This window comes from Solea senegalensis, linkage group LG5 (assembly GCF_019176455.1).
Source record: "Solea senegalensis isolate Sse05_10M linkage group LG5, IFAPA_SoseM_1, whole genome shotgun sequence".
NCBI lineage: Eukaryota > Metazoa > Chordata > Actinopteri > Pleuronectiformes > Soleidae > Solea > Solea senegalensis.
Window position 1 is genome coordinate 12896827 of NC_058025.1, and position 12752 is coordinate 12909578.

General features: G+C 39.7%; 3 protein-coding genes across 3 annotated transcripts in view; 2 read left to right on the plus strand and 1 right to left on the minus strand.

Annotated features, from left to right (window-relative positions):
- The window catches only part of commd10 (COMM domain containing 10), a 721199-nt gene that overhangs the window by 197931 nt on the left and 510516 nt on the right, over positions 1 to 12752 (minus strand). The window lies entirely within an intron of this gene.
- On the plus strand, positions 615 to 7374 carry LOC122769482 (chondroitin sulfate N-acetylgalactosaminyltransferase 1-like). The gene is made up of 10 exons (XM_044026035.1): positions 615 to 664; positions 1667 to 2263; positions 2391 to 2491; positions 3702 to 3880; positions 4477 to 4693; positions 4896 to 4997; positions 5316 to 5497; positions 6618 to 6712; positions 6791 to 6872; positions 6982 to 7374. The coding sequence occupies exons 2-10, from the start codon at positions 1901 to 1903 to the stop codon at positions 7254 to 7256; spliced, it is 1596 nt and encodes a 531-aa protein (XP_043881970.1). The 5' UTR covers positions 615 to 664; positions 1667 to 1900; the 3' UTR covers positions 7257 to 7374.
- Positions 8479 to 9700, plus strand: LOC122769506 (secreted Ly-6/uPAR domain-containing protein 2-like). Its single transcript, XM_044026064.1, has 3 exons — positions 8479 to 8629; positions 9192 to 9299; positions 9457 to 9700. The coding sequence occupies exons 1-3, from the start codon at positions 8581 to 8583 to the stop codon at positions 9609 to 9611; spliced, it is 312 nt and encodes a 103-aa protein (XP_043881999.1). The 5' UTR covers positions 8479 to 8580; the 3' UTR covers positions 9612 to 9700.

Consider the following 12752-nt stretch of genomic DNA (forward strand, 5'->3'; position numbering starts at 1 on the left):
GCAATATGAAGGATTTGCAGTCATTTTAAAATTGATGAAAGATCTTTATATGAGGCACGAGAGACGAGTGATTACAACCAAAGTTGAAATATTACAGCTGATGCTGTGAAAGGAATTTTTATGGCACTCAGAGTCCAAAAATAAGGGCGAGTGTTTTATTAAAAGTACCGGTCCTATGGGTGGACTGCTATTAAATTGGTCTGCATGGTGTGAGTGCATGTGGATGCATACATGCAACCTACCATGTAACCAAGACACGTTTCCCTCACTCTCACATGAACACACACACACACACGCACACACACACAGCACTTGTGTGGACCTGGAAAACATAAGCAAGTCTTTCATGAGATCAGCCTCTACCTGAGCAATAAAGAGCCAACTGTGCTGTGAATAAACTGATGATGGCAACACACACACACACACACACACACACCCTCTCTCATACACACACACACACACACACACACACACACGCGCATACAGACAGGGTGGAGAGATACACAGAGAAATGCTTGTTTCTGTGACTTCCCACCTTCAACGCCGTGGCACTCACAGTGAATAGAACATCAGGTTATTTCTCTTTCTGTGCATTTTACAGCAGCTAAGTGAAACCTGACCAACAGTCCAACAGCAAGGAGACACGGCCGAGAGCCATGGACTGGTAAATATGCTGCTCTCAAAAAATAAATAAATAAAAAAGCGAGGCACATCAGGACAACGTTAACTCCTTGACTAAGTGGGTTGGTTTCTCTGGGTTGTTACTGGTTTTCTGTGTCTCTTTGTAAAGCCCTGCTTGTGATTAAATGTTAACAAAGATTAATTGTTATAGCCATTATTTCCACATCGGCTTCATAGATTGACAATGTATCCGTCCTTGTGCTTCTATCAAAATTCTATAGTGACACCTAACTTCCATGAGAAGCCCCATGGTGTGTTTAAAAATAAAATGTGATTCAGAAAAAAACAAAACCATTTACAAGAGACACCATATTTGATGAAGAATATATGTTTCAGTGAATTTAGTCAATAGGAGATATTTTATTACACAATCTGAGGCCCGAAACTGCAAAACTACACTTTGGAAAGAGTGGATTAGATTATCCTTGGTACTGACTAGAATGGTGATCAACCTGAAGGGTCAAAGCAGAGATCTCAAACTCGCGGCCCGTGGGCCACATGCAGTCCCCTATTCAATTTATGATGAGTTTTTTCTTTATGGTTTTTCTATCCTAAATACATTTATATTGTGAACTATTTATCGTTCCAACACTTTTATTTTGAAATTATGTGAACTATCAAAAAGTTGGACACTCAGTGGCCCCAAGGTCTTTTAAGTTTGGGACCCACTGCCCAAAAGTGTCACAGAGAAATCTGAATGGTCACTCGATGTTTTTCCACAGACTTTCCTCCAACCTTTGCTTTTACTGCTCTGGTGATGCTAATAACGCTTGAAGTTGAAGTAAGATAAATGGAAACAAGAATTCACAAACAAGACCAAAACAGGATAATGTCCAAGCAATAACTAAAAGGCTACATAAATCAAACACTGGAAATATACCAAGGGTCAAAACTCAAAACAGGACAGGATTATAGATCAGGTCCAGGATTATATTTTAAAGTTGGCAAACACTGCTTTAAAATATATACATTTCTGTCATTGTAGGGACTTTCAACACACTGACTGGTGAGGACTGGTTCTGAATGTAAAGTGAATAAAGAAATGAATAAATGTCCAGATGCCCTGTGAAGATGCGACCTGTGGAGGGGACGGATGCAAGCAACATGAGAAAACAAATGGACTTCTATGGGTTGCTGATCCTTTTTGTGGGTGCATCTCCACATGACAGAAGCACAGAAATCTCAAGCGTGTAAAAATTTGTTTAGAAAATAATCCACCATGTTTACACGCTGGCTGCTGGCCCTGGCGGCCCGTGTCTGCCTCATTGTGGTGGGCCTCTGCTGCTGTCTGTCTCTCTTCTACCTCCTGGCCTGTAAACCTGTGTCTCAGAGCAGCAAGCAGACTTTGCTTTGGTCTGGAGAGGCCACCAGCAAGGAGGGATACATGGCTTTGTTGCAGGAGAGGGAGGACTCTCACAGACATTACATCAACAGCTTGACAAAGCAGATAGTCCAGCTGAAAGAGGCTTTAGAAGAGAGGACCCAGCAGCTCCAGGAGTCCCTGGCTAAAGCAAAAACCAAAGGGATTCTGCCTCAGGGTCTGGAGAGTCTGCACAAAACCCCGACCCAGTCCGACTTGAAGGTATGGAAACAAAAAACAAACCTGCACAGTCCCTGTTGATGGTTGAGAAATCAAACATGGCTGAAGAAAGTTGGGTGAAGTAATAAATGTAATAAATAAATCATAATAAATAAATCATGTCTTCAAGGAATTCTTCCGCTCCCAGCTGAACCAGGCAGAAGTAAACTCAGGTGTGAAGCTGACCAGTGAATATGCAGTGATTCCTTTTGACACTTTAACTCTGCACAGGTGAGTGCGACAGATTTTTGACATTGGAAGTAAGCAGTTTTGTCTTAAAAAAAAAACACAATTAGAGGGGAAGATATGGTAAGACTAACACAAATAGGACAAATATGTTTTCCATTTTCCAATTTCCCAAAAAAATCCAAGCAACCACAAAAATGAAGTCCTGTGTTAGTTCATGCAGGACATGGTATTCATGCGCTCCATCTCCAATGTATTGGTCACGCTCTAGTTGCCGGCAGTTTCTCACCAAAGCAGTCCATTTGAATAACATTCCAGCCTCGTTAATTTCTTGCTACACTAATGCTGCCTTTAACAAAGTTTTGCTGCCGCCATCCCAGCCTCCAAACTTTTGTGGATAAGAGTCTAATGCTGCTTTTCCACTAAATGGTCCCGGCACGACTCGCCTTGGCACAGCTTTTCCATTAGCGATAGCACTTGGTACCTTTTCTAGCACCTGCTCTGGCGAGGTTTCAAGTGAGCTGAGCCGATACCATGCGGACTGCGGACTGTCGGCCACTGACTGGTCAGAGTGTCGTCAGAGGAGGAGGCGTGAGCAAACAAGATGTCATGCTCAAAATGTTATTAAATGTCATGCTTAGACTTGCACTTGTTTGTGGGCTTCCAGCATTCTTCCCTGCTTGGCCATTGCAGTGAGCATCTGAAGGGTGGTGCCATCATCTCCAAGTCTAACAATATTTCCTTTAGTTTCAATAAATGGTCTGATGAGGACGGCAGAAGTGTTCCTGACTGAAACAAATACACAAACAAGCCCACCCATCCAGTTATGAGTCATGGTTTGGGAATATTTACGCTAACCTGCTTTTACTTTGAACTGCTTTAAATTGGATCTGTCAGACAAGATGTTTTTAGCCTCTCCAATGCCTCAGTCCACCAATCTTCATCCCCAGTTTGTCCTCCCATTCTGTTGTAATTGAGGAAAATGTATCAGCAGTGTGATTATCTCCTTTTGCGCTGGCTGTATTTCCAGCAGATTCTCCCAACATAACTTACATTTGGAGTAATGGATCTGTTTCAGAAACCTGAAAATATCTGAAGAGATAAAAGGGTCTGGGTAGTGTTTCATACACAAATAGCCAAAGCTAGGAAAGTTGAGCAACATCGTAAATGGCATAGATAACATATTTTTGACACAGTCTTCACTAATGCCTCGTCTGAGTGAGTTTTGTTGTTATTATTTTTTTACATCTTTCAGGTTGTACCAGCTGGAGATGGGTCTGACCCGTCATCCTGAGGAGAGGCCTGTGAGGAAAGACCATAGGGACGAGCTGATCGGTACAGTGGAAACAGCACTGCATGTTCTGAATGGACCTCAGCAACACACAGACAACACCAGGCGGAAGCAAACGTTCTCCCCATCAGACTTCATAGAGGGTGAGAAAACACCAACGTTCAAATCATGTTTAGTTTAAACTTGGATGACTGGGAAACAACTGGAAGTTTTTATGGAGACAAGTAGAGAGTCTACACAATCGTGTGTGGTTTTGTCTTTCTACATAAATTGCTTCCCTGAAATGATGGTTTAACTGGACAGTTGTTTTCATTGAGCATCATTATTACATCCCCTGAAGGAGAGTATGTTTTCACCTGTTTTTGTTTGTTGTTTGTCTGTCTCTGAGCAGCATAATTCAAACAGTATTTTGATGACATTTTCTGGGAATGGTTGTGGCCTCAGGAAGAAATAATTATGTTTTACTAGTGATCTAGATCCAGATTCAGAATAAAAAACAATTGTTAAGGCTAAGGTTTGAGCTTTCTCTAGTCCAGGCTGCTATTGTTTTGCTGCTATTGAGATTTTCTATTTGACATAATGTATATTATGCAAATGTTAACTATATTATGCATATAGTTTGTAAAATAAAATAGGAGCTAAACAAATAAAAATGCTTAGCTGCAATGAATTTCCTTTGATGCAATATGGACAAACATTTGCCAAATGGCGTTTTACAAAGGATAACTCTCTGCCACAGGTTTAACTCGTACAGAGAGGGACAGAGGGACCATTTATGATCTGATGTTTAAAGGCGACAGCCCACAGGACTTCACGCAGCTTGTGCTCTTCAGGCCTTTCGGCCCCGTGATGAGGGTGAAGAGCGAGAGTGTGGACACGCGCAAAATGCTCATCAACATCATCGTGCCACTTTCCAAGAGGCTGGACACGTTCAAGCAGTTCATCAGTAATTTCAGGTATCAAGTGAAAGTGAATTAACACTGTCACACAGTCACTGAACTGGTGACCTGTCTAGGGTGACCCTGCCTCTCACCTCATGCCACCTGGGATTGGCTCCAGTTCTCTGTGCACTCTCAAGTGGAGGATAAACAGAACAGTAGAAAAAAAAAAGGATGAAATGGGCCTAACCTCTCACCTTGTCCCATGTTTTTGGTTCAGAGAAGTGTGCATCCAACAGGACGCCAGGGTTCATCTCACCATCGTCTACTTTGGGCGGGATCAGATAGACCAGGTGAAAGTTGTGCTGGACCAAACCACCAGGTAATGAAGTTCATTTACAGATTATAATGACATAACATGAAGTTACAACTGTTGTACCAGTTTAATTTAATCTCTTAAAAAAAACATTACTTTCTGGGCCCATAACCACTTCCCCCACTAAAATAAAAAAATCTGCATGAACGCAGAACTTGTTGGATACAAAACACTGTAGGAGCTATTCTTAACTATGTGATGCTGCAACACTCTGATGAGACTTATTGTCTATTTGATGTTTGTGTTTACTACTGAAACACCAGATCACCTGTCGAACTGCACTGTAGAGATCATCCTATGTCATGTATTTCTTCTCTCCCTCAGAGAGACTCACTTCAGGGGCTTCACACTGATTCAACTGAACGAGGAGTTTTCTCGTGGTCGAGGCTTAGAAGTAGGCGCCAGAGCTTGGAGGCGCAGCCAGAACGTCCTGCTTTTCTTTTGTGATGTTGACATCCACTTCACAGCTGACTTCTTAACCTCCTGTCGTCTCAACGCAGAGCCCGGTGAGTGACAAAGAGCTAGCCCGAATAAAGTGAATGTTCATATTTCTAGTTTAAAATGGCATAACCAATGGCTCAGACAGGGGTGGAGTCAGTGACTGCATCATCAAGTGTGGATATATCAAATCAAACTGGTACATGACCACATAGACCAGATAAGAGCTCAGAAAGGACTTAAATGTGATCTGTGAGACATGTCCTTATGTTGATTGTAGGTGGACAGGCCGAAACATTGCAGCGTCATCACTACAACTGCGCACAAGCAGCCTGTTCAGGCCCGTTATCAACAACCACACAAAGTATATATTAATTTCAGACCTGATGGTTACTTTTGTTCATACTAACAACCAGTCTTTGCAACAGGATAAAGTCAAGTCAACCTTTTTCGAGAGCACATTAAAAAAACAACAAAGGCTTTACAGATTTAAATGCACAGCATAAAATGTATAATAAAAAAAAATAGAATCAATGAAAAATGGATGTAAAACAATAAAATAGAGACATAATAGAATAGTAAAATGGAAAAAATGAAATAGTAGTGTCCGGGTGGACTATTCCTATCCTGAGGTGAGGGTCAAGGAGAAGAGGTTGGTCTTTAAAAGCAATTTAAAATGTTCAATGGTAATAGCAGATTTAATTTTCATGGGTAAATCATTCCAAAGTTTAGAGGCAGCTACACAAAAGGCCCAATCGCCTCTGGATTTTGGCAAATCTAAAAGCAGCCTGCTATTAGACCAATGAGCTTTAAAATCCAAAAATAACATTTTAAAATCAATCCAAAAACAAATGGGAAGCCAGTGGTGTGATGTGGTCTCTCTTATTTTTTCCTGTTAAAAGGCTAGCAACATCATTCTGGACCAGCTGGAGTCGCTGGACAGACGACTGGTCTGAACCAACATACAGAGAATTACAATAATCAAGCCGAGATGTTATAAAAGCATGGATTAGTGTCTGTAAGACCTTGCGAGGGAGACAGGCCTTCACCTTGTCGATGAGACTGAGTTGAAAAAAGCTTAACGATGGCCGAGAAGTGACTGATGGGACTTTAAAAGAGAGTGAGAGGGCAACAGACCTGTGAAGATGAAAATGAAAAACGCCTTGTTTTAACTGTTTTTATCTGCAGGTAAGAAAGTCTACTATCCTGTACTCTTCAGTCAGTACAACCCATCCATTATCTACAGTAACCAGACACAGCTTCCCTCTGTTCAACAGCAGCTGGTGGGTTAAAAATAAAAATAAAAAACAACGGGATTAACTGTAGCATAAGAGGCTGATGTTCAGTTAACTCTTTTTTAGGTGATAAGAAAGGAAACTGGATTCTGGAGAGACTTTGGGTTCGGTATGACATGCCAGTACCGGTCTGATTTCATCAATATAGGTAATTAATTAGCTTCTCATCAGTAATTTGCCCTAATTTGATAATGTGAAGAGTTAATTGCAATTACATATTTCTATCTCACTCTACATGTCTGGATATTTCCTGGCAGGTGGTTTTGATCGTAGTATCAAAGGTTGGGGGTTGGAGGACGTGCACTTGTATAGGAAGTACCTTCACAGCAAATTGATGGTAATTCGCTGTCCATCTCGTGGCCTTTTCCACTTGTGGCATGAGAAGAAGTGTGGAGATGAGCTTCCTCCAGACAAGTACAAGATGTGCATGCAGACCAAAGCCATGAGCGAGGCCTCGCATGGCCAGCTGGGGGAGCTCTTCTTCAAACGAGAGCTTGAGGCTCATTTGAACTCAAAGAAAAGAGTGCTATGATGTTCTGGTTTTCATGATCATTTAGAGTGGAGGAAGAGAACAGTGCTTGTTTTCAGCAGTCAATAATATGACATCAAAACATGTTTGTTTTATTAAAAAACATGAAGAATGTGATCTATATTGTCTCTTATGAACTTTTTTCAATGAGTGGTTTAATTTAATAGAACTAGTATTAAAAAGAACTATGAAGGATTTATGATCTGTAAATTTATTTTCTTTGGTGGTGTGAATAAAAAGAAATGAAAACAATGCACATTCCAATTTTCAAGGGCCTCATTTGCTGTTTTAACAGGCATTTAATTTGCTCCATGAGCCTCACCATTTTACATTTTTACTGTAACATTTATCTACATAAAAAATACATGTGGTGATTTAACACAAACAACTGTCATACGTCAAACTACAATGAAAATTCCCTTTAGATTCCAGGGAAAATTATGCTTCCCTTTTCTATGCTCTACAATACAGGAGGTTGATTGTCGTGATGTTGAGAGATTTCCACGGGTCATATGTCATGTATGACATCTGTCTTTTTTCAGCAAACTTGTCTATAAACGTTTAAAACGTAAAAAATAAAATTTCTTAATATAAAAGAGCCTTTGAATCAGTCAGTGCTCAGGCCATAATTACCAAAAATGCCTTACGATCAGAAAAAAAACAAAAAAATGTTGTTGTACTTCAGTGATTGATCCAGTTTAACTATAAAAGTATCATGGGGTTTGATTGTTAATAGTCGAGTTGGTGAAAAACATCCATGTCAGCAGATTTTTTTTTTTTTTGTTAAAAGGTGTAGATTTAATTGGTCAGCTGACAATGAAGCAAGTAGTTTTTTGCAGAAGTATTGTTTTGTCAACATCATGAGGCAATTTATGAGCTGTATACAGTACTGTACATCATTCATGTACATTCTGCGACCTTTGGCATTTGTATTTGAATGATGAGTTAACCTCATACAATATGTGCATGTAAATGCTCATGCATGTTTAGAATGAAGTTTGAATAATAGACCTTTTTCACAGCAGATATTTGTCGACATGAAATAGGACAAATATTTATTAGGGTTGGTTTCAACCAGAATTGTGATAAATAACTATGCTGTACGTTAGTCTGATTACCTAAAAGTCTTTATTTACCGAACATGGTTGGCACAGGGATGAGGAAGTCTCTTTAGGGCTGAAGTTACTTGAGTCACATGGGGGAGGGCTTTGTGCGGAAATGCAAATGGTCTTCCAAAAAAAGACTAGAACGTGGGGCCAGGAGAGGAAGGTTTTCATCCAGTTCTGTCTGGCTTCAGTGATTTACAACAACTTGTGTTAATCTAGTCATGATGACACTGTGTGGAGCCCTGATCCTGTTCATGACTGTGTCTACAGGTAAGAACAGCTTAGCACTTGTTCTTTGACAATTTACCTTCGAGTGAGAAATTTGTATAAGTAGCTCAAGTTCCGTCATCGTGGTTGTCTCATGTCATGTCTGAAAGAGACAACAAGACACTAAGCAACAAAGTATACCTTGTGTGATTCTTAAAAACGCACAGCGGTAAATGTAAAATTGTGAATTTAAATTTTTTTTAAAAGATTTTTTCCACAACTGCAATATTTATTATTGCTAGAAATATGTCAAACTATTCCTTTGAACTCCATAGTGCAATGTAGCCAAGTACTGTTTAGTTGAAATAAAGAGGAACAAAGTACTTCATGTCTTCAGCTGATTCAATATGCTCACTTTCACAAGGTAGAAAAAAAATACCCAAACAATGTAAATGTCAATGTAGCAAGTTTCATTTGCTACATTCCTCTCATTCATCATCCCTCTTTTCTAGTTTTCCTGCTGGTATTTCAAGTAAATGTTGTGACAAATGATCATGTAAAACACAGACAAACCAAAATCAAAAATGGTGAGAGTTGGGGTTGTATGTGTTCTGTTTCTGCACAGTGGGTGGATTAAGATGCTACACGTGCACAGCTTCAGACCCAAAATCCTGTACAGACACCACATCATGTTCCGTCATCTTCAACCGTTGTTTCTCTCTGAAGTTAAAGGGTAAGTTGTTCTGTCATATCAAAAGTTTCAATTGCTAAGAATTCCAAACTCAACAAAAACAATCATGAAACAGCTGATGTGTTGGGCCTATTTAGCAGAACTAAATGCCTAACGGCAATTACAAGCATTTCAAAAGTTTTCCCACTGTGATTTGCAGGTTACAACATTATTACCAAGGGCTGCCAAACCAGTGTAGCATGTGGCGGTGCTATCGCTTGTTGTGAAGGAAACCTGTGCAACAAAACCATTGTGACTGCTCCCAGTGTCATCCTTGTGCTGGTGTCTTCAGCCATCTTCAGACTTTTTCTTTGAGGCCCTGGAGAAACGACAGCTGAGATTATTTCTATGCTGCACTTGTGCCTGCACTTTTGCCTTAACAATAAACAACTTTTGAATATCAACAACTATGGGTTAAGAAGTGGTATCCTGTTCCTGCAACAGCTATGCTGGAATCACAGCAGACAATTTAACACCCTTAAGTGCATATCTGGTAACCCCAGTTTCAGAAAAGATGGACGCTTTATCAAAATAGAATAAAAACTAAAATTAGTAAAGTGTTAAATCACTTTATTCAACACAGTACAGCCTTCACCACCTTTAGAGTTCTAAAGCTGAAGTCCAATCCTACAACCAGCTGATGTTAACAGTTCCACTGACGGAACAAAAACAGACACCCTAGCAAATGCAGCCACTTCATCGTTCCTGCTTTTAAAAATGATGCAATATCAGACAAAATAAAAAAATACTGGTAGTATCTAACCAAATGAAGTCTTTTACGATTAATATGCATACAAAACAAAACGTCTTTACACAAACCTAACGCAAGTACGTCTCTTTTTGGAGAGGCTACTGATGGTCGAGTTGTTCTGGTTTGGGCTTTCGGTGAGGACTCATTAGATGGAAGTCCTATTAGATAGTTTGTCTCAACAGATGAAAACTTCAGTCGGCATCTTCTCAGCAAGTGAAAGGCCTTAAAGTGTACAGACAATTTGCAATTGCCAAGAAGGGAGGTGGTTACCGAGGTTACTGATGACTGCATAAAGATTTTTAGTTTTTCTTGAAACCCAGTCATATCCCCAAAGGGGGTTAAACCATTTTAATGTTTACAGACCAAATCACCTTTTCCCAACCATATTCCTCATTTCCTTTGGAAGTTTGGGTCCTTTTTCATATCAATTCAATGTGAAATAAAAACTCTTGAGTTGCATTGGAGGATAGTTTCTTCACTGGCAACAGACTAGTGTCATTAGAGTCCAACATTGCATTGTGGTTTTGTGTAAGAGCAGAGTTCTCTAGAAGGGAGCAATTTGAATTCACCTTTTGTTTGAAACTAAAGTTTAGCATTAGCTCATTTGCAATTTTCTTCTGGGATCTTGGAATTTGCATTTCCCAGACATATAAGATTTACTATTCTTCAATGGTACACAGACTTAACCTCTACCTTAAATGCCTTTAATGTTGTTTCACTGTAGACCACCACATGTGGTTCCTTTGTCCAACACTTAACTCATTGGCTGCCAGCCATTTTCAGAGCAGTGGTCAAATTGACGTCTATAGCAGTCAATGGAAGCAAATGCACAGCACTCTAGCAGTTAACCTTATCTGTGATCATTCATCATTGTTTGGTTTGAATGCAAGCATTTACATTGCTCCTCAGGGTCAACACAACTTCCATCTTTAAAACTCTATCCAATTGGCGTTCATCGTTTGCTTCCACAATGATTAACAAAGACCAGATTAACGTCCGACAATCAGTCCACCCAAAAAAGTAGACAATGTCACCTCAACCAGCACCAAGCAGAACACAACCTGTGACTAATGTACAACCCTCAGCTATTTGACAGATGGAAAAGAGGAGAATAGAAAGAACATGGCCATGTTCGACGTACAGACAGCATCAGCAAATTCAAGTGGACAATGCAGATCGAATAAATAGAAAGAGGCATGGCAGCCAAGAAAAAGAGCGAGTGGGGACACGGCGGCCACCTAAAATTAAAATACATGACACCTACTGTTTGAAGATCTTCATGAAGAGCAACCTGAAAAATTAAAGAAAATGCAGTTTGAGTCCATTCAAGCTCCTACCATCACCTGAACAACTAGTTCAGGTGTTATGGAACATGGTTGTATGAGGTACAGACATGGTTCAACCAATCTGAGAAGTGAAAACATTGCTGCAAGCACAAATTGTATGTAATCTGTTCACTGCTTTATATCCATGTTTAACAGGCATTTAACAGGCTATAGTTGTAATACACACACACACACACACATATATATATATATAATTAAAAGTTTGTATTTTACATTAAAAGGTTCAGATACATAGATAAGACTGTGAGCAACCCTGAATATGCCTTTAAACATTTAGCACATTAAAAATCAAATTCACTTCCCAGTGAAAAACATTCAATAGTAATGACATCGAATGCATCAGTTTGATAACACAGCACAGCAGCCATTTTAACTTGTTTTTAGTCATGGTTCATCTATTTTGATAGGTGTGAGTGTTTCAGAGAGTTTAACACCAGTTTTTAATTTTGTTAAATGTGGATATTTCCTAATCTCTTTGCTCTGTATAAATAAACCATTTAAACCAAATCATTTTGGATTGGGAATCATTTAGATGTTTGAGGAACAGCGAACAACATTTTATAGACCAAATGTGAAAATAAATTACACATTAATCAAATTAAAGTGATAAGTTGCAGCCCTATTTAGACCAATGATTTACCTGCTGTGACCTCACAAAATGGCTGCCAATTCAGATAACAAAGAGCCACAATTAACTAAACATTAAGACATAATAATTTAGCCACATGCAACATATGGCCAACAATTTAGCCATATTTCAGCCAACAGTGCGACAATTCAAGGCTAATTTTGAGCAAAACATTAATATTAAGCCAAAATTAATGAAGCACAGTACTGAGCTCAGCAAGCTCAGCCTAATTAAGCCAACATTCCGACATAATTCAGTCAACAGACCATTACGTTAATGTGACAAAAGTTACTCACCATCCTAGATGAGCCGTGAATCTCCGAGCTGTTTTTATCCACGAGCTGCTGCACGCGACCAACTTTTCGGAGTCTGACGTCACACCGCCGTAGTTCTGTTAGCAGTTCTAGTTTGTGTAGCTTTTGCGTGTTGTTTTTGGTTTGCGGCTCGTTTACGCGGCTTCTCTTCAAAGTAGCAGCACTGAAGTGATGTTGGCTGGGGAAAGAGGAGGAGGAGGAGGAGGAGGAAACCGCGGTCATCAGCTGATTGAAAACACCTGCGTGAAGATGGTCAGGTGTGTTGTGTGTCACCAATCAGTCATCTGCTATATCCACAAAACATTCACATTTCCCTCCTTTAACTCCATGTTTTCATTCATGTTTATATACATTATGTACACACATATGATGGTTAAATACATCACAAATGCCATTATACTTGAATTACTTTGTCAT